General features: G+C 36.2%; 1 protein-coding gene across 6 annotated transcripts in view; it reads left to right on the forward strand.

Annotated features, from left to right (window-relative positions):
• Nucleotides 1-22,984, forward strand: part of UBR3 (ubiquitin protein ligase E3 component n-recognin 3) — a 241,062-nt gene that overhangs the window by 40,873 nt on the left and 177,205 nt on the right. For all 6 annotated transcript variants that reach the window (XR_006296850.1, XM_043577008.1, XM_043577004.1 and 3 more), the window contains exons 3-5: nt 122-280; nt 6,581-6,724; nt 7,263-7,312. Coding sequence is in view for 5 of the 6 variants with exons in the window: in XM_043577008.1 (XP_043432943.1) it covers nt 122-280; nt 6,581-6,724; nt 7,263-7,312 (353 nt within the window). In the remaining variant the exon portion in view is untranslated. The remainder of the gene's footprint in view (nt 1-121; nt 281-6,580; nt 6,725-7,262; nt 7,313-22,984) is intronic.

Below are 22,984 nucleotides of genomic sequence, written 5' to 3' on the forward strand. Positions count from 1 at the left end.
TTCTTATATTCATTTTTTGATTATAAAATACTCTTACCCAAGTTGCTGTAATTTGAAAAGAATAAAATATTGTTATTCTTAGCAAAATATCTTAAAGGAAGTTAATTATATGTTTTTACAGCAGCCGATGTACCATCAGAAAAAGACCTTAACAAAGTTCTTCAGCTTTTGGAACCTCAAATTTCCTTTTTAGAAGATCTAACTAAAATGGGAGGAGCGATGCGGTCTGTTCTTACTCAGGTTTTGACAAACCAACAAAACTACAAAGATCTGACTTCTGGTAAGTAAAATGTTAGATTAGAAGAAAGAATTTATTTATGTTACTGTAATCATAAGAAATTGCGTATTTTCAAACTTAAATGTAAAATGTGGATTTTTTTCCCCCATAGAATGCTAAAGCTGGACGTTATTAACTTGGAGTTAGCACTAGAACCCAGGTCTCTTCTAAGTTTTGGTGTGACATACTCATAATTGTACTCCACCTCCCCTTCTGCAAACAGTAACAAAACTACTTCTGTGTCTTCATTTTTGGTATTCTGTACTTTTGGGTTATATTGCATAGAATTTTATAATAATGTAGAGTTTAAGTTAAAAACTTGGAATTGCTGACTATGTTTGTACATGATATATACTGTTATATAAAATAGTACAACAAATATTCAAAAAAATTTTTTTAACATTTATTCGTTTTTGAGAGACAGCAAGAACAAATCATGAGTCGGGGAGGGGCAGAGAGAGAGGGAGACAAAATCCAAAGCAGGCTCCAGGCTCCGAGCTGTCAGCACAGAGCCTGACTCAGGGTTCGAACTCATTGACCACAAGATCATGACCCAAGCTAAGTCAGACACTCAATTGACTGAGCCACCAAGGTGCCCCAGTACAACAAATATTTTAAATAGCATTATTTTTGCTGGCTTATGAAAACATGCTTTGAAAATTGAGGTTTATCTTTTCTTTAGAGTGTGAAATTTTCATATGTATTGTAAACCATACGTTCTTCAGAGGTTGTCTTATCTGCTATGTTTACTTTTTCAACAAATACTTATTAAGCACCTACTATGTACTTGGTTTGGGGGTAAGTACTGGAGCTTGGAGCAGGGAATTTAAGTAGTAAACCAGGTAATCCTGTCCCTGCCCTTATAAAGCTGAAGGACTGGTGAGTGAGATGGCATTAACAATTATATTAATACAGTTTAGAAGGGAGACTTGATTTCACTGATGGGGAATGTGGGATGCTTCACTGAGGAAGTGATATTTAAAGTAAAACCTAATGGTTGAGAGAAAGTCATTTAGCTGGAGGGTGAGGGGGAATTGGGTGATAATGGGATGGAATTATATTCAATGTGGAAGACATCCTCTGCTTCTGAGTGCTGGGCTAGCTCTTATGTCATAAACAACATAAAACTAGAAAAAATGTGAGGAAGCTGTTATTAGGCATTGTACAAAAGGCAATACAAGACTATAAACCTTTGAGAGAGAAGAAAACATGAGACGAACTCCACGATTGCTTTGAATATCTGTCGGGGGATAACTTCCTGACTGTAGTACAGCAAGCTGGCATTGAAGCAGAGTGTGGTTGTCCAAGTGAGCCAAGGAGGCAGAGATCACAGGACAGCGGAAGCAGTTGGAAACTGGAATCTTTGGGGTAGAATACCAAGAGGTATTAGGGCAGATGAATGAGGGACCCCTGAAGGTGGTTGGCTGAGGATGGAGATCCACCTGTACAGTATGAGACTGCCTCAGGCTTACTAGAGAGTCACTATAGAGTGACTGCTATCGGGTTAAAAGCAGAATAGTGACATTAGAGGTTAGGCAGTTTTGGGAGACATTGGCGTTTCAGCCCAACCAGACTGGAGAGACCTTGTTAATACCCCAGGTATCTAGCTGAGACACCTTAGAGTAAGGTCTACCCTAGGTCAGATTTAATGAAGCCTGAAACCCTGGCAGATTCTGCAGTGGAGACAGAATTTAGAGATTATTCCTGTCACTTAAAAAAAATTTTTTTTAATGTTTATTTATTTTTGAGAGAGAGAGGGAGACACACAAACCGAAACAGATTCCAGGCTCTGAGCTGTCAGCACAGAGCCGACAGGGCTCGAACTCACAAATCGCGAGATCATGACCTGAACTGAAGTCGGACGCCCAACCTACTGAGCCACCCAGGTGCTCTGTCACTTTAGAGGGCCTTTTGAGAACCTTAGGCTTTCTACAGACCTGCCCTTCACAAATTTTAAAACCAAACCTTCATGAGTTTGTGATCAGGCTATTAATTGAGTAGTCTGCTAAATTAAAATTGATACTCTTCAAAGGAAGATAATAGAACTCAGAATCTTCTATAATATGCCCTTAGAATGTCCAGTATACAATAAAAACTACTAAACATGCAAGAAAATAAGTTGTGCACTATAACCAAGAAATAGGGCAGTCAATAGAAATTGATCTTGAAATGGTCCAGATGTTGGATTTAGCAGATAAAGACATTGAAGCATCTATTGTCAATACATTCAATAAATTAAAGGAAAATCTATTTAGATAACTAAAAGTAAATATGGTGTTAATGAGTGAAGAGATCAGGAATCTTAGCAAAGAAAAATAAACAAAAAAAAATTCTAGAACTGAAAATTAGTGTTGAGTGCAGTAATTGAGAAAATTTACTGGATAGATTTAGCAGCAGATTGGAGAGGGTAGAAGAAAGACAGTAAATTCAAAGACAGATTAATAGATCATTCTATCTAGAGAACAGAGAGAAAATACAACAGAGTCTTAGGGACCTGTTAGACTAAATTGGATCTAACGTGCCTATAATTGGAATCCCAGGAGGACAGGAGAGTATGAATGTGGCAGAAAAAAAATTAGAAAAAATCCTAAGATTTCCCTAATTGGATGTAAAACATTGACTTACACATCCAAGATGCTTAATAAACCCCAAATAAGATAAATATAAAGACTATCAGTCACACCTGGACACCTCCTAGATTCCATGTTGAAATATTTGTGGATGAGAATGAGCTTACTTTTTTAAAAAGGACTAAAAAAAGGTCTAGGGTTGAAATTAAATGAAGGTAGGGTGATAGTGACACCAATAAGGCTACCACATCAGGTTAGATCCATGGCTCTCATAGGCCATGTGATATTTTACGTGATATCCTGAATGTGTTGGGAATTCATGGAAATATATATATTTTAAATGTTTATTTTTGAGAGAAAGAGTGGGGGAGGGGCAGAGAAAGAGGATGACCGAGGATCTGAAGCAGGCTCTGTCAGCGCAGAGTACAATACGGGGCTCAAACCCACAAACTGCGAGACCATGACCTGAGCTGAAGTCAGACACTTAACCAACTGAGCCACCCAGGCGCCCCAAGCATGGAAATATTCTAAGCTTAAGAGTGACATGATCAGATATGTGTTTTGAAAAGATGATTTGCTGTTTTGCCAAAATAGATGGGAAGGGGCAAGAACAGAAAAGCTCTGCTATAGTAGCCTAGGGTAAAGATGATGGTAGCTTGTATTTGAGTTTTGGTGATAAAGCTGGAGAGAGATAAATTATACCTGGTGGTCTGTTATTCTTCAACCTTACGCAGAAACTCAACTGTTGTGAAAGAAAGCAGCAAGTTGTTCTTAATCATTGTAAGAATGTATACCTTAGGAAAGATTTATGGTAATTGCCTTCTTTTATTTCCACAATTCCTTTTTAATTATTTATTGAAATTAAAAAACAACACAACAGAAATGCTTGAGTGATTTTTAGTGATGGAAATCACATAAATTTTGATCAAGAACTTTAAAATTTGCAGTCTAGCTTCACTGCTTATCACCGCTTGCTTACTCACTGGCTATGTTACCTTTGTAAGCCTCAGCTTCTTCACTTTTAAAAATGGTGATTATACATTCATTTTTCTCAGGCTTGTTGTGAAGGTTGGTAAAATACATTTTGTTATTTAAAAAGTATTACAGTATTACAGGATTAAAAAGTATTACACCTGGATGGCTCAGTCAGTTAAGCGTCCAACTCTTGATCTTGGCTCAGGTCATGATCTCGGCTCAGGTCATGATCTCGGCTCAGGTCATGATCTCACAGTTTTGTGGGTTTGAGCCCTGTGTTGGGCTCTGCACTGGCAGCATGGAGCCTGTTTGGGATTTTCTCTCTGCCCCTCCCCTGTTGCATGTGTGCACATGCTCACGCCCTTTCTCAAAAATAAGTAAACTTAAAGTATTACAAAAATTTCATCCATCATGATTGAGAGAAATACATGGCTTTTATTACTCAGGAGACATGTAGTCATTTCTCATATAGGACGCTTAGAAGGTCTTTATTTATTTATTTTTTTAAATTTTTTTAATGTTATTTATATTTGAGAGAGAGAGACAGATCAGGGGAAGGGCAGAGAGAAAGACCAAGAAGACAGTCTGAACCAGGCACCAGGCTCTGAGCTATCAGCACAAAGCCCAATGCGGGCTCGAACTCACAAGCCTTGAGATCATGAGCTGAGCCGAAATCAGATGCTTAACTGACTGAGCTACCCAGGTGCCCCAAAGGTCTTTATTCTTTATAAACTAAATGTAATTGTTTGTGTTACACTAACTGTAATTGTTTTTAATATTGGACTTGAACTGAAGGATAGATGTATTCCTGTCTGTTTTAATAAGTGCTAGAGTGTTTTTTTTTTTTGTTTGTTTTGTTTTGTTTTTTGTCTTTTTTTAAACCAGCCCAGAGAGACATTTAAAAAACTAAACTAGGGGCTCCTGGGTGGCTCAGTCGGTTAAGCATCCCACTTCGGCTCAGGTCATGATCTCGTGGTTCATGGGTTCGAGCCCTGTTTTGGGCTCTGTGCTGACAGCTCAGAGACTGCAGCCTGCTTCAGATTCTGTGTCTCTCTTTCTCTCTGCCCCTCCCCTGCTCATGCTTTGTCTCTCTCTCTCTCTCTCTCTCTCTCTCTCTCCCAAAAATAAATTAAAAATATTTTTTGAAACAAAACAAGAAAACCCAAAACTGTTCTGGGGCACTTGGGTTCAAGCCCCACATCGAGCTCTGTGCTGTCAGCACAGACCCCGCTTCAGATCTTCTGTCCCTGTCTTGCGCGCGTGCTCTCTCTCTCAAAAATAAATAAATCTTAAAAAAAAAAAAACAAACAAAAACCCAAACCAAAACTGTTCTATTGCAATTATTCAGGCTAGCAAGGAAAGAAAATAGAGAAAAGCTCAACAAGTATTAAGTTCATTTATGTATTTTTAGGGGCGCCTGGGTGGCGCACTCGGTTAAGCGTCCGACTTCAGCCAGGTCACGATCTCGCGGTCTGTGAGTTCGAGCCCCGCGTCGGGCTCTGGGCTGATGGCTCGGAGCCTGGAGCCTGTTTCCGATTCTGGGTCTCCCTCTCTCTCTGCCCCTCGCCCGTTCATGCTCTGTCTCTCTCTGTCCCGAAAAAAAAAAAAAAAAAAAAAAAAGTTGAAAAAAAAAATTAAAAAAAAGAAAAAAGTTCATTTATGTATTTTTATAATCAAGAGATTGAGGTCTTAATTTAAGATATGTAATTTGCCTAAGAGGTGTCCAATGCCATGGTATTTTGGCTTTCAGACAGTAAATAATCTTTTTCTTTTATTTTTATTTTTTAATTTTTTTATTAAAAAAATTTTTTTAACGTTTATTTATTTTTGAGACAGAGAGAGACAGAGCATGAATGGGGGAGGGTCAGAGAGAGAGAGAGAGGGAGACACAATGTGAAGCAGGCTCCAGGCTCTGAGCTGTCAGGACAGAGCCCGACGCGGGGCTTGAACTCACAAACTGCGAGATCATGACCTGAGCCGAAGTGGGATGCTTAACTGACTGAGCCAGCCAGGCGCCCCAATCTTTTTCTTTTAAAGAACTCTCAAAATAAATGTTTTTCTTTTACTGTTATTCCATGCTCCATAAATATATTAAAAAACAAAACAAAAATTGGCAATAATTAATAAGCCGCAATGCTAAAGTGAAAGTTCCAGGATTATGTAATTCTAGAACTTAAGGTTTTCAGTATTACTTGGAATAAATTAATTTTAACTGATACTTCTATAGAAATTATACTTTTAATTCTTGTGATAGAAAATGTGATGGAAAAAGTTTGATAAAACAGAAATTAAGAGTAATCTCAGTTATAATGCTTGAACATTCCACCCGGGTATTATTTTATCCAGGAAGCCTTTCCTAAGTATTTTGCTTTGGGTTAAGTCTAGCTGCACAGTACTGTGAGAGCACAGATTGTCAAACCAAATGGTGAAGTCTAATACACTAAATTGTCATTTACCAGATTATCTGCCTTTCTCTGCCATGAGTTTTCAGGTTCCTTGAAGGCAGGAATTATACCCTTATTAATCTGTGTACCTCTTGTGCCTTGCTTATAATCTCTGGCATATTTTACATTTGTTACCTAGTAGATTTTATTATTTGTTATAAACATGCTGTGCAGTTTTGCCTGAAGCTGTTTTATATTATTCATTCTAGGGTTCTCCTGCCATTAGAATATTCAGCTCTTTTATACATATATTAGTTACTGAGGTTGCTTTACTTATATTTTGAATGGAATTTTTTTCTGATTTTAAATATTAGGTCTTGGAGAAAATGCTTGTGCAAAGAAAAGTCATGAAAAGTACCTTATAGCTCTGAAGAGCTCTGGACTTACATATCCCGAGGATAAACTTGTATACGGTCTACAGGAACCATCAGCTGGCACTAGCACTCTGGCAGTGCAAGGTTTGTCTGTTTAATTTGAACAGTGGTGACTTTTCTGTGTTAAAACAGAAAGACCCTCTCACTTGACTTGTTGTTGGAGAAATTTAAGTAATGTGTCATTCCTTGGTGGTAAACATGTAGAAGCAAGAAAGAATAGATTGGCCAAAGAAGAGAATACATTTCTTAAATGGAATTTGGTTAAGTTTATTTAAGGTTCTGTTTTTAACTCATGAAGAAGGTAGCAGTTGCTATTTAAGAGTAGCCCAAAACTTTAGTATCTTAATGTTTTAGTAAACCATGATATAAAAAGAAAGAGATCCTTCTGAAACATTATTTGTGATGATTAAATCTGGATTTTCACTACAGATTTCCTTTGAAGTATAAACCTATATTAGGCCCAAATTTATTAAAGATAAATGTTGAACTCTCCCAAGATAACTGTCGGAATGAGTTGTCTTAATGTAACAAAACTTAGCTTTTTGTTTATGTCTCAGAATAATTTTAAAGAAGGCAATACGTAACAGCTATGAAGGAAATTTTTTTTTTTTCCTTTCCAAAGGTTTTGCGGGTGCAACAGGAACTTTGGGACAACTAGATTCTTCAGATGAGGTGACATCTAAAATTTAAAACTTTTTGCAAATAAAAGTTTTAGAACTGTATAGATTTGTGGATGTTATCTAGTTTAAATTTCTCATTTTGTAGACAAGGACACTGAAGCCTAGAGTGAAATAATTTAGCCAAGATTGCAAAGTTACTAGCTTTTTACTTCTGGTTTATAATTCATTTCTTTCTTCACAGTTCAAAAGTGGGAGATAGAAAGAGATAGCAATTTCTCCTAGGAAGATATCCCCATGTTGACCCAAATTATCCTATATACAATGAAATTGTTTTAAGAAATTTAGCTTAGTCTAGAACAGTGTATTAAAAGAGTATAAAACGTAACTGCTTAAAAAAATAAAATGTAACTGCTTTTCCAATTTCATAACAAGCTATACCTTATATGTTATATCTTATTTTAAAAAGCAGGGAAATGGGCTGTCAGTTTGAAATTTCAACTTTTATAGTACTTACTAGCCAAATAGTAGTGTTTATTAAATATGTCTGATAAATCCTTTAGAACATTCATATATTTTATTAATATACAACTTATAAGGGATCAAATATACAAATATTTGTGTACAATTTTGATGCTTATGAAAGTTAAATTTCACATTTTTCTAAAATTATACATTTAATGATTAGAATTTATTTTTTGATGTTTGTTTTTGAGAGAGAGACAGAGAGAGAATGAGAGAGAGAGAGCATGAGCAGGGGAGGGACAGAGAGAGACACACACAGAACTGGAAGCAGATTTCAGGCTCTGATCTGTCAGCACAGAGCCCAATGCGGTGCTCAAACCCATGAGCCACGAGGCTCGAACCTACAAGCTGTGAGATCCTGAGATGAGTCGAAGTCAGATACTTAACCAACTGAGCCACTCAGGCGCCCCAGTGATTAAAATTTAAAACCTAAAAATTGTGTTATATTAAAACATACACTTTTTCTTTGAAAACCCATTTTGATTTGAAAATATCACATGAACTAAGAAAAATATCCTTTTTGAAAACGTGATTTCTGTTATTGATGTCTTGTAATTGATTTAATGCCTTATAATTTGAACTTCCTGGTAGTATTTTTCCCCTCTAAAAAGGCTCTCACAAAATGCAACATTTTATGGAGTTCCTTTTTGGACAGTTTCAAAGAGTTTTCAACAAATTGGAGAGACAATTTCATAGGCTGTTTACAAGTTTGACTCTGGAATTAGAGGGCCTGGGTTTGTTTCTGGCTCCTGTACCAATTAGTAGTGTGACTTTAGGCAAGTGTCCTAACTTCTCCATGGCTAAATTTCCTCTTCTGCAAAATGGAGGTGATAATAGTATTATTGCCAGGAGTTATTATGAGGATTGAATGAGTTCATATATGAAAGCACTTAAACTAGTGCCTGGCATATTGTGAACACTGTATATGTGTCTGTTAAATAAGTTAAAATAAAATCATAAACAAATTAAATTTAAAATTATTAAAAATAGTGCAAATGGTTAGCTAAAACTTTTGTTTTTTTTAACTTTAAAGATAAGTTACAAAGAACATTGCTATAATGATGAATTGGAAAACTTGTATTTAAAATAGATTCTCAAAAGTACATATAAACTTTATTCATTATTCCAACCAAAATAATAATAATTCCATTTCGAAGCTAGTGGAGGGGAGTGATGGAGGTAGGAATACTAATTGTTCTTATGTCAAAGAAGGAAGAGATTGGATAATAGACATGTGGTTTCAAATGACTTACTCTTCTTTCCATAAGGGCATTTTATGGGGAGGCAAAATGGCCTCTAAAAAGGCAAGATCTGGGAATACTAGGAGTTGAATATGAATGGGTGCATGGACATTTTTGGTTTAAAGCCAGCCAGATAGGAAAGGAGCCTTGTCTATTGTCAGTAGAAACTTTAGAAAATAGTTTCATAATGAAATGGTTTAGTGATGTTACAGAACACTTTTAAAGATAATCTAAACATTTTATGTGATTTAGAACAATAAAAACCTATACTTATGTTATATGATGGGATAAAATTTTCGTATTATTTTAGCATACCTAGCATTATGCATCTAACAGCCATGCTAATAATTCTGCTTTACTTCCATGAATTGAATTTGATTTCTGGGCATGTAGAAAACTGATCTTCAACATAGATCCTTTTCCTCTGTCTAAGGAAAGTAGTAACAGTCATTTTGTCTTGGCCTAAACTCTCCAGACTGCCTTTTTAAACTGCCAGGGGAGATTTTAATTGTATATAACTGCATTACAATAACACTGTATTTTATGGTAGGGTGCTAGAAGGAAATCCTTTTGTGTATGTGTGTGTGTGGGGTGGGGGTGGAGAGAGAAGTAATTTTTGCGGGGGTATCAGAGGATTTGAAATATGGCTTTTCTTTGTTCATTACCATTGCTTCTAGTCTGTCCTTACATCTTCTGTTCCTCTGTTCTTTCCTCTTGGATTCTTTGTTTCAGCAACTTTTTGTGTGTGATATGGTTTTATTACAATAATATATAATATTTTGTTCCTTCATTATGATTGTGTGTCAGTGTGAGTATCATATTAAAAACATCTTGATGGTGACAGCTTCAAAATACTTCATTTCTTCTATCCTCAAAATACATTTTTTGAGAGTATCTGAGAAGAATTACTGTTAGAGCATGTGATACATATTTAACTTATGTATTTAAAAGTACTTTAGACTTTTTCACCTTTAAATCACATTTTATAATTAAAATTTTAATCTCTTTAAAAGTACTTTTTATAATTTACATATTTTTTAGTTTATATATTTTCTAAATATATGTGTTTATTATATTTTCATAAAAATGGGGTAATTCGGGCATTTGCAGACTTAAAGAGTTTCAAGTGAGTTGTTTAGCTGGAAGTGCATTGAAGGGCTATCTACTTTAGTTTTTCTTTAAGAGAACCTTGGGCTTTAGAGTTAGGAAGACCTTAGTTTGAATTTTCTTTCATAATCTTGCTCTGCTTTTGCCAGGTTATTTAACTTCCGAACATCCATTTTCTCTTGGAGAAATGAAGGTGATTATGTTAGGATTAAATGGGATAACGTATAAAGTACCTATCATGGATTAGACATAGAGTAGACTCTTGATAAATGTTTTTGTCTGAGTACTTCATGTGAGAAGTGGTTCAAATACATGAATTTTTGAGCTGTTGTGGGTCATATTATATATATTTCTATTTATTGTTCCGGAGGAAATAGTTTGCCTAAAGCATGTTTTAAAAGAATGAAGTTTATTTTTATTTTTATATTTATTTATTAAGCACATTTTATTTTTTTCACATATCCTGTCAAATTTTCTTTGGCAAATTTGCCCCATATACCAAATATTCAATTTAGAGCTTAGCTTATATTTATATAACTGAGTGCCATTCACCAAGATACCTTTCTCTAACCCCTAATGGTTTATTTATTTATTTATTTTTTATAATTTACATCTAAGTTAGTTAGCACATGGTTCAACAATGATTTCTGGAATAGATTCCATAAGCCCCTTACCCATTTAGCCCATCCACTCCTCCTCTAACTCCTCCAGCACACCTCTGTTCTTTATAAGAGTCTTTTATGTTTTGTCCCTCTCCCTGTTTTTATATTATTTTTGCTTCCCTTCCCTTATGTTCATCTGTTTCGTATCTTAAAGTCCTTTTATCATTGAAGTCATATGATATTTGCCTTTCTCTGACTGACTAAATGCACTTAGCATAATACCCTCTAGTTCCAGCTACGTAGCTGCAAATGGACAAATGAAGTTTATTTTTAAAAATTTAATTGAGATATTACCTAAATCACAAATACATTGTAGTTGTTTCCCAGACAGTTCAGATAGAGTAAAAGTCCTTTCTCTATCCTCACTAGCACCAGCTCTTCTTTGGGTAACTACAGTTAATAGTTTGGATGTCCTCGACAGACCTTTTTCCATGGAGTTAAATAACCATATGTTTACAGAAATGTGTGTGTGTGCATGTGTGTAAATAAAAGTTGTTGTGCTATTTTATGGCCTTCTTTTATTTACTGCAAAGTGTATTGTGTAGATCCATCTTTGTCAGTACTGTTCTTTCCATTTGCTGTACAGTAATCTGGAATATGAATAAACTACAGTTTGTCCAATCATTCTTTAATTTGCAGTTTTTTCTTACAAGGTGCAGTACTTACATTTCTTTTTATGCAGATGTGCAGATAGTTTTCTAAGGTGGAATTGTTAAGTCACAGGATATGCATATCTTAAATTTTAATAGATTATATTTTTCTGATTATAAAAATCACGCATACTTAAAATGAAAAATGTAGAAAAGTGTAAAAATAAGATCATTACTTAGGACTAATTGTAGAAGAGTTTTAGTAATAAAGTCAAGAAATTTCCTATTTTAAGATTATAATCACAATTTTTTATATAAAAACACTTATTTTTATTGATTTGTATACCACAAGGTCTTTGCTTTTTGGTTCTGAACACATTTTCAAATCTTGAGCTGGAGACAGAAAAATCAGGGGCTCTTGGGTGTCTCAGTCAGTTAAGCATCCAGGTTGATCTTGGCTCAGGACATGATCTCCTGGTTTGTGAGATCGAGCCCCACATTGGGTTCTGTGCTGATAGCATGGAGCCTACTTAAGATTCTGTCTTTCCTCTTCTCTGTGCCTCTCCTCCGCTCATGTGAGTTCTGTCTCAAACAAACAAAAAAATAGAAAAGTCATATAGTACAACAAAAACAAAAATGAGAATTAGGAAGGGGCAATTTGGTGGTTATAAAAATTACTAATGCTAGAGCTAAAAGAAACCTTAAAGTGCATTTTGCCTAACTTTCTTATCAATGAAGAAGCTGAATTCCATGGAAATAACAGGTTCACTCAAGCTAGTAAATTTCAGCTCTAGTTAGTAGAGTTGGAAATGGACTCTAGGTCTTCTGTCTAGTTGGTTTAGAGTTCTTTCTATAAAGCAGATAAACTGCTGATTAATTACTATTACTGTGCAGCAAATTTCTCCTAAACTTTGTGGCTTAAAACTGTTCTTTTTCTTTTTCCTTACAATTTTATGACTCGGGAAATTGGGAACTGTATAGTTTGGCATTTCTCCTTGGGTTACCTCATGCAATTCTAGTTAGTTATTGCAGCCAACAACTAACTGCATTGCAACTGTAGTCATCTAAGGCTCAGCTGTGGTAGAGATATAAGGTGGTCACTGACAGGCCTAGGAGTTGATTGCTGACTGTCCCCAGGGAACTCAGCTGGCTTTTCATTGGAGTGACTACCTGTGGCTTCTCTAGCATGGGGTCTCAAGTTGTTACATAGTTACTGGCTTCTCCCAGATTGAGCAGCTGGGGAGCAGAATCTGTACAGGCTTTTCTGAGCTAGCTTTGTAAGTTACAGTGTCCTTTCCAGCTACATTTTATTAGTTGTGAGTTGTGAAGGTGGGCCCAGAGTTAGTGGGAGGGAACATAGATCTCACCTTTACAGGGAGGATATCAAAGAATTTGTAAACACATGTTTAAAACTTCCATAACCAAGATGTGATATCCGCCATTGTTTTCCCTGGATTCTCTTGATATCCAAAATAATTACTAACAAACCAACAATTGATTATAGATTTTTCCATCTATTCAGTCATTTTTTTTTTTTTTTGGTTGGAAAAACTATCACATGACAATGAAACACCACTGCAATCAGAAATGACTTTTGTAGGAGTTTTCCTTAAGTGTAATAGTTACTGTGGTACATCAAGAAAATGAAAGCTTATATTTACGATTATAAGATATTTTTTTAAAAGGTGATGAAAAAGAATGAAATCTTGCCATTTGCAGCAACGTGGATGAAACTGGAGGGTATTATGCTAAGTGAAAGAAGTCAGTCAGAGAAAGACAGATATCATGTGATTTCACTCATATGTGGAATTTGAGAAACTTAACAGATGACCATAGGGGAAGGGAGGAAAAAATAAGTTACAGAGAGGCAGACCATAAGAGACTTTAAAAACAAAAAAAAATATTTATTTTTTATTAACTTGTTTTATTTTTTATTTTTTAAAATTTATATCTAAATTAGCATATAGTGCAACAATGATTTCAGGAGTAAATTCCCTAGTGCCCCTTACCCATTTAGCCCATCCCCCCTCCCACAACCCCTCCCGTAACCCTCAGTTCTCCATATTTATGAGTCTCTTACGTTTTGTCCCCCTCCCTGTTTTTATATTATTTTTGTTTCCCTTCCCTTATGTTCATCTGTTTTGTCTCTTAAAGTCCTCATATGAGTGAAGTCATATGATTTTTGTCTTTCTCTAATTTCACTTCGCATCATATCCTCTAGTTCCATCCATGTAGTTGCAAATGGCAAGGTTTCATTCTTTTTGATTGCCGAGTAATACTCCATTGTATATACATACCACATCTTCTTTATCCATTCATCCATTGATGGACATTTGGGCTCTTTCCATACTGTGGCTATTGTTGATAGTGCTGCTATAAACATGGGGGTGCATGTGTCCCTTCGAAACAGCACACCTGTATCCCTTGGGTAAATGCCTAGTAGTGCAATTGCTGGGTCGTAGGGTAGTTCAATTTTTAGTTTTTTGAGGAACCTCCATACTGTTTTCCAGAGTGGCTGCACCAGCTTGCATTCCCAGAGAGACTCTTAAATACAGAGAACAAACTGAGGGTTGATGGAGAGTGGTGGAGAGGGGAAAATGGGTGATGGGCATTGAGGAGGGCACTTGTTGGGATGAGCACTGGGTGTTGTATATAAGTGATGAATCACAGGAATCTACTCCTCAAGCCAAGACTACACTGTATGTCAAGTAACTTCACAAATAAATTAAAAAAAAATTATATTTACCTTTGTGAACTCTTTTTTTTTTTAACTCTGTAAAGGAGAAAGTTGATGAAGGGATAAGATAGAGTATGATAGAAGAGTACCTAGATATACATTTTCTTGAACAAATACCTATTTATGCCATTTCAAAATTTCATTAAGGCTTTTAAAGCTATATTACATTTTTTTTCCAACCATAGGCACAAATGGTATATTTGCTTTTAGTATTTATGTTTGAAATTTAAATTTTTTTGTTTTTTTCAACGTTTTTATTTTTATTTTTGGGACAGAGAGAGACAGAGCATGAACAGGGGAGGGGCAGAGAGAGAGGGAGACACAGAATCGGAAACAGGCTCCAGGCTCCGAGCCATCAGCCCAGAGCCCGACGCGGGGCTCGAACTCACGGACCGTGAGATCGTGACCTGGCTGAAGTCGGACGCTTAACCGACTGCGCCACCCAGGCGCCCCTTATGTTTGAAATTTAATGAAGACCTGGGTATTATTTAAGGATTGGAGTTTCTACACTCTTACCCTACAGGCCCATGAGATTATTGAGCAAACTCTTTTTATGATTTCATTCTTGTAACTTAACAAATGGTATGAAAAGACAGGATGAGAAGAGAGCAGTGATGTTTTAATTACTACTATAGAGAAGTGATTATAACAACTAAAAATGTTTTAAGAATTAAGAATTGGAGAGACTCTAGAGGTAAGGTACTCTTAACCACTTTGTTTTAAAAATGAAGAAACAGATTTGGAACTATAACAGCAGCAAGATTTCTATTTGTAAAGTTTTATTTGAATGAGGGTATATATTGCAGTCTACTTAAAGTATATTATTCATACAAGTTGTGTCAGATATTTGTCCCTGCTGTCCCTAGAGTAACAGAACATTATGTACTCAGCAGTGCTATTTATACACATGACATTCTTCATGCTACTTACTACTACTTATTCTTTTTTTGTACAGCTCATATGAAATAGGAGTAGAAAATGTTTGTGTTGTATGGCACTGAAAAGAAAATAAGCACATTTAACTTTACAGAGTATTTTTAAATTTATATTTGTATTTTTTGTTTACATTTATTTATAACCATCAGATAATTCAGTTCAAGAGAATTATCTCTGTAATATATGTACCTGGGTCTAATTAGAGAATTTATCAGAGAAAATAGTATCTTTTAGATGAAGATAACGTTGTAAGGAAAGATTATATTCACTGTGGCCATTACCATAGCAGGGTCCATTTATCTGTGTGCAGTGACCAGATCATTAATTTCTGTGGCATTGACGTACTTAGCTGTTCATACAAATGAAAACATTTAAGACACTTTTCCCTCTGTGAAACTGTAAAAATATGAAAAATTGAAATATAGAAAAAAGTATAAAAAAAGAAAACATTTACCTTCAGCTGTACCATCCAGAGATAACCATTGTTGATTTGTTTTTTTACTTCTAGTTCTTTTTTCTTCTTACTCTTATATATAATTGAGAAATAATCACCCAGCAAAATAAGTTACTATGTAAATATGTTCTCAATACTCTTGCCTTTATTCAAGACAGAATCCAAATGAACAGTTAAAAAACTAATTTGTCAAACTGTAGCAAAAACAGGGTTATTGAAATTGAAAGTCAGAGTTGCTTTTCATAAATTAATAGGTAAGGGAAAAATTATTTTTAGTTTTGGAGGTGTAAGAGTGGGGTAGGGAATCATAGAAACTTTTGGTTGGGAAGGCCTTAGAAATGTCTATTGTATTTCTTTTCCAGTGCAGGAATTGATTTTACAACATTCCTGATAGTTGGTAAGCCTTTTCATAAACACTTCGAGTGATCGGTAGTTTACCTAGTTCTGAGGCAACTTGTTCTTTTGTTTGATAGCTGTAATTATTAGGAAGTTCTTCTCAATACTGTGCCAAAATTCTATAATTTTCACACATTTCTTATTTTTTCCTGTAGAAAGATGTTTGTTTTTACTTCCATAAGATGCCTCTTTAAATATTTAGCTTTAGTTATTTAATATTCTCTGCTGTACATACCTTTTTTTTTTTAACCTATTCACTCCCTTTTAAATCTGTGATCTAATTCAGTATACAATCATGAGCTATCTTTCAATAAGCATACTGTTTGTTAAGGTCTCAAGTTTTTTGTTTTTTTTTTTTGTTAGCCTTCTAGCAGCTGTGCTAGACTGTTCACAGAAGCCCAGTGGTGAAAAATAAAATGCTTAGGTTTGACCCTCTCACTCCCCAACACTTAAAGCTGACAAGTTAGAGTTTCCTCTCTGCTTTGTATTTGTAGAATTGATTTAAAATAAACAATCTGATTGTAGTGGCTTACTTAAATCTTTATTTCATTTTATTGTTCTAGCCCCTCAGGATCTTTGGATTTTAGTTTTATAACCTGCTATGTTAAATATTCCTTTTAGCCATGTATATTCTTTTTTTTTTTTTTAATTTAAATTTTAACTTACAGTGCAGTATTGGTTTCAGGAGTAGAACTTAGTGATTCATCACTTACATATAACACCCAGTGCTCAACATGACAGGTGCCCTCCTTAATACCTGTGACCCATTTAACCCATCCCCCCACCCACCTCCCAACATCAACTCTCCATTTGTTCTCTATAAAGAGTCTCTTATGGTTTGTTTCCCTCTCTCTCCCTTTCTCCCCCTCTCCCTCATCTGTTTTGTTTCTTAAATTCCACGTATGAGTGAAATCATATGATATTTGTCTGTCTTTGTTTTGCCTAATACATTCTGGCTCCATCCACGTTGTTGCAAATGACAAGATTTCATTCTTTTTGATGGCTGAGTAATATTCCATTGTATTTATACACCACATCTTCTTTATCCATTCATCAGTTGATGGGCATTTGGGCTCTTTTCATAGTTTGGCTATTGTTGTTAATGCTGCTATTAACATTGGGGTGCATGTACCCCTTTAAATCTGTATTTTTGTATCCTTTGGGTAAATACCTAATAGTGTGATTGCTGGATCCTGGGGTAGTTCTATTTTTAACTTAAAAATTTTTTTTAAGTTATTTTTTTAATGTTTATTTTATTTTATTTTACTTTATTTTATTTATTATTATTTTTTTAAGACGGAAAACCAGAGCGTGAGCAGGGGAGGGGCAGAGAGAGATGGAGACACAGAATCTGAAGCAAGCTCCAGGCTCTGAACTGTCTGCACAGAGCCCAGTGTGGGGCTTGGACTCACAAGCTATGAGATCATGACCTGAGCTGAAGTCACAGGCTTAACTGACTGAGCCATTCAGGCACCCCTATTTTTAACTTTCTGAGGAACCTCCTTGCTGTTTTCTGGAGTGGCTTGCACCAGTTTGCATTCCTGCCAACAGTGTAAGGGGGGGCTCCCCTTTCTCCGCATCCTTGCTAATATCTGTTGTTTCCTGTGTTGTTAGTTTAAGCCATTCTGACAGGTGTGAGTTGGTATCTCATTGTGGTTTTGATTTGTATTTTCCTGATGAAGAGCGATGTTGAGCATCTTTTCATGTGTCTGTTAGCCATCTGGATGTCATCTTTGAAAAAGTGTCAGTTCATGTCTTTTGCCTCTCTCTTAACTGTGTTGTTTTTTGGGTGTTGAGTTTGATAAGTTCTTTGTAGATTTTAAACACTAACCCTTTATCAGATACTCATTTGCAAATATCTTCTCCCATTCTAGGCTGCCTTTTGGTTTTGTTGATTGTTTCTTTAGCTGTGCAGAAGCTTTTTATCTTGATGAAGTCCCAATACATGTTTGCTTTTGTTTCCTTTGCCTTCCGCGACATGTCTAGTAAGAAGTTGCTCTCTGGCTGAGATCAAAGAGGTTTCTGCCTGTGTGATCCTCTAGGATTTTGATGGTTTCCTGTCTCACATTTAGGTCTTACATCCACGTTGAGTTTATTTTTGTGTATGGTGTAAGAAAGTAAGTGGTCCAGGTTCATTCTTCTGCCTGTCATTGTCCAGTTTTCCCAACCCCATTTGTTGAAGACACTGCCTTTTTCATTGGGTATTCTTTCCTGCTTTATTGATGATTAGTTGACCATATAGCTGTGGGTCCATTTCTGGGTTTCTATTCTGTTCCATTGATCTGTGTGTCTTTTTTTGTGCCAATGCCATACTGTCTTGATGCCCACAGCTTTCTGATATAGCTTGATATCTGGAATCATGAAACCTCCTATTTTGTTTTTCTTTTTCAGGATAGCTTTGGCTATTCAGGGTTTTTTGTGCTTCCATACAAATTTTAGGGTTGGTTGTTCTAGCTCTGTGAAAAATGCTGATGGTATTTTTATAGGGATTGCATTAAATGCGTAGGTTGCTTTAGGTAGTAGTATAAACATTTTAACAATGTTTGTTCTTCCAACCCATGAGCATGGAATGCTTTTCCATTCTTTGTGTGCTCTTTAATCTCTTTCATAAGTGTTCTATAGTTTCAGATCTTTTATTTTTTTTTTGTTTTTAATTTAAATCCAAGTTAGTGTAATAGAGATTTCGGGATGGAATTTAGTGATTCATCATTTGTATATAACACCCAGTGCTCATCCTAACAAGTGTCCTTAATGCCCCTCTCCCATTTAGTCCATCCCCCCACCCAGCACCCTTCCACCAACCCTCAGTTTGTTCTCTGTATTAAGAGTCTCTTACGGTTTGTCTCCCTCTCTGTTTTTATATTATTTTTGCTTCCCTTCCCTTATGTTCATCTGTTTTGTATCTTAAATTCCACAAAAGAGTGAAATCATATGATATTTGTCTTTCTCTGACTAATTTCGCTTAGCATAATACCCTCCACTTCCATCCACGTTGTTGCAAATGACAAGATTTCATTCTTTTTGATCACCGAGTAATATTCCATTGTACCTATGATGGAATACACATCTTCTTTATCCATTCATCAGTCAGTGGACATCTGGGCTCTTTTCCATACTTTGGCTATTATAGATAGTGCTGCTATAAACACTGGGGTGCACATGCCCCTTCAAAACAGCATTCCCGTATTTTTAATTTTTCAATGTTTATTTATTTTTGAAGGAGAGAGAGACAGAGCGTGAGCCAGGGAGGGGCAGAGAGAGAGGGAGACACAGAATTCGAAGCAGTCTCCAGGCTCTGAGCTGTCAGCACAGAGCCCGATGTGGGGTTCGAACTCACGGACTGTGAGATCTTGACCTGAGCCAAAGTCGGATGCCCAACTGACTGAGCCACCCAGTCGCCTAGCACTCCTGTATTTTTTGGACAAATACCTAGTAGTGCAATTGCTGGGTCATAGGGTAGTTCTATTTTGAATTGTTGAAGAACCTCCATACTGTTTTCCAGAGTGGCTGCACCAGTTTGCATTGCCAGCAGCAGTGTAAAAGAGTTCCTCTTTCTCTGCATCCTTGCCAACATCTGTGTTTGCCTGAGTTTTTTATTTTAGCCATTCTGACAGGTGTGAGGTGGTATCTCATTGTGGTTTTGATTTGTATTTCCTGACGATGAGTCATGTTGAGCATTTTTTCATGTGTCTGTTAGCCTTCTGGATGTCTTCTTTGGAAAAGTGTCTATTCATGTCTTTTTCCTGTTTCTTCACTGGATTATTTGTTTTTTGGGTGTCGGGTTTGATAACTTCTTTATGGATTTTGGATACTAACCCTTTATCAGATATGTCATTTGCCAGTATCTTTTCCCATTCTGTCAGATGCCTTTTCGTTTTGCTGATTGTTTCCTTTGCTGTGCAGAAGCTTTTTGTCTTGATGAGGTCCCAGTAGTTCATTTTTGCTTTTGTTTCCCTTGCCTCCGGAGACATGTCAAGAAGTTGCTGCAACTGAGGTCAAAGAGGTTGTTGCCTGTGTTCTCCTCTAGGATTTTGATGGTTTCCTGTCTTAGGTCCGGGTCTTTCATCCATTTGAGTTGATTTTTGGGTATAGTGTAAGAAAGTGGTCCAGGTTCTTTTTTCTGGATGTTGCTGTCCAGTTTTCACAACACCACTTGCTGAAGAGACTCTTTTGTCTATTGGATATTCTCTCCTTCTTTATCAAAGATGAGTTGGCCATACATTTGTGGGTCTATTTCTGGGTTTTCTATTCTGTTCCATTGATTTATGTGTCTGTTTCTGTGCCAGTACCATAATGTCTTGATGATTACAGCTTTGTTATACAGCTTGAGGTCTGGAATTGTGATGCCTCCAGCTTTGGTTTTCTTTTTCAGGATTGCTTTGGCTATTCAGGGCCTTTTCTGATTCCGTACAAATTTTAGGTTTGTTTGTTCTAGGCCTGTAAAGAATGCTGGTGTTATTTTGATAGGGATTGCATTGAATATGTAGATTGTTTTGGGTAGTATCATGTTCTTCCAATCCATGAGCATGGAATGTTCTGCCATTTTTTTTGTCTTCTTCAATGTCTTTCATAACCTTTATCTGTAGTTTTCAGTGTATAAATTTTTCACCTCTTTTGTTAGGTTTATTCCTAGGTATTTTATGTTTTTTGGTGCAATTGTAAATGCAATCGATTCCTTGATTTCTCTTTCTGCTGCTTCATTATTGGTGTATAGAAATGCAACTGATTTTTGTACATTGATTTTATATCCTGTAACCTTGTTGAATTCCTGTATCAGTTCTGGCAGTTTTTTGGTGGAGTCTTTTGGGTTTTCCACATAGAGTATCATGTCATCTGTGAAGAGTGAAGTTTAACTTCCTCCTTGCCAATTTGGATGCTTATTTGTTTGATTTGTTGGATTGCTGAGGATAGGACTTCCAATACTATGTTGAATAACAGTGGTAAGAGTGGACATCCTTGTTATGTTCCTGAACCTTAGGGGGAGAGCCCTCAGTTTTTCCCCATTGAAGATGATATTAGCTGTGGGTCTTTTGTATAATGCTTTGATGATCTTTTGGTATGATACTTCCATCCCTACCTTCTTGAAGGTGTTTATCAGGAAAAGATGCTGGTTTTTTTTTTTTTTTTTTTGCCAAATGCTTTCTCTGCAACTATTGAGAAGATCATGTGGTTCTTTTTCTTTCTTTTATTAATGTGATGTATCACATTGCTTGATTTGCAGATATTGAACCAGCCCTGAATCCTAGGAATAAAACCCACTTGATTAAGTGGATTAATCCCACTTAATGTATTGCTGGATCTGGTTTACTAGTGTCTTGTTGAGAATTTTTGCATCCATGTTCATTAGGGAAATTGGTCTGTAGTTCTCCTTTTAGTGGGGTCTTTGTCTGGTTTTGGAATCAGGGTATTGCCTCGTAGAATGAATTTGGAAGTTTTCCTTCCATTTCTATTCTTTTTGGAACAGCTTCAAAAGAATGGGTGTTACTTCTTTTTTAATTTTTAAAAAATGTTTATTTATTTTTGAGACAGAGACAGCACACGAGTTGGGGAGGGGCAGAGAGAGAGGGAGACGCAGAATCTGAAGTGGGCTCCAGACTCTGAGCTGTCAGCACAGAACCTGATGTGGGGCTTGAACCCACGAACCGTGAAATCATGACCTGAGCTGAAGTCAGATGCTTAACAGACTGAGCCACCCAGGCGCCCCATCTCTTCTTTAAATGTTTGGTAGAATTCTCCTGGAAAGCCATGTGGCCCTAGATTCTTATTTTTTGGGAGATTTTTGATTACTGATTGAATTTCTTAACTGGTTATAGGTCTGTTCAAATTTTCTATTTCTTCCTGTTTCACTTTTGTAGTTTTATATGTTTCTAGGAATTTGTCCATTTCTTTCAGATTACCCAATTTGTTGGCATATAATTGCTCATAATATTCTCTTATTGTCTATATTTCTGCAAGGTTGGTTGTAATCTTTTTCATTTGTAATTTTCTTTATTTAAGTCCTTTTTTTCTTTTTATCAATCTGGCTAGGGGTTTAAAGAACCCCTGTCTTTCAAAGAACCATCTGCTGGTTTCATTGTTCTGTTTTTTTGATTTCGATATCATTGATTTCTGCTCTAATCTTTATTTTTTCCCTTCTCTGCTGGTTTTGGGCTTCATTTGCTGTTCTTTTTCCAGCTCTTTTAGGTGCAAGATTAGGTTATGTATTTGAGACCTTTCTTCCTTCTTTAGGAATGCCTGGATTGCTGTATACTTCCCTCTTATGATCACCTTTGTTGCATCCCAGAGGTTTTGGGCTGTCGTGTTTTCATTTTCATTGGCTTCCATGTACTTTTAAATTTCCTCTTTAATTCCTGGTTAACCCATTCATTCTGTAGTAAGATGTCCTTTAATCTCCAAGTATTCATAGCCTTTTCAAATTTTTTTCTTGTGGTTGATTTCAAGTTTCATAGTGATGTGTTCTGAAAATATGCAAGGTGTGATCTTGATCTTTTTTGTACTTGTTGAGGGCTGATTTGTGACCCAGTATGTGATCTATTCTGGAGAACGTTACATGTGCACTGGAGAAGAATATGTATTCTGCTGCTTTAGGATGAAATATTCTGAATATATTTGTTAAGTCCATCTGGTCCAGTGTGTCATTCAAGGTCATTCTTTCCTTGTTGACTTTCTGCTTAGATGACCTGTCCATTGCTGTATGTGGAGGTGTTGAACTCCCCTATTATTATGTTATTATTATCAGTGAGTTTATTTATGTTTGTGATTAATTGATTTATGTATTTGGGTGCTTTCACGTTGCAGGCATAAATATTTTCAAGTCTTAGATCTTCTTGGTGGGTAGGCCCCTTAATTATGCTATGATGCCCTTCTTCACCTCTTGTTACAGTCTTTATTTTAAAATCTAGTTTTTCTCGGGGCGCCTGGGTGGCTCAGTCAGTTAAGCATCTGACTTCGGCTCAGGTCATGATATCGCGGTCTGTGGATTCGAGCCCCGCATCGGGCTCTGTGCTGACAGCCCAGAGCCTGGAGCCTGTTTCAGATTCTATGTCTCCCTCTTCCTCTCACCCTCCCCTGTTCATGCT

This window comes from Prionailurus bengalensis, chromosome C1, assembly GCF_016509475.1.
Source record: "Prionailurus bengalensis isolate Pbe53 chromosome C1, Fcat_Pben_1.1_paternal_pri, whole genome shotgun sequence".
NCBI classification, from domain to species: Eukaryota; Metazoa; Chordata; class Mammalia; order Carnivora; family Felidae; genus Prionailurus; species Prionailurus bengalensis.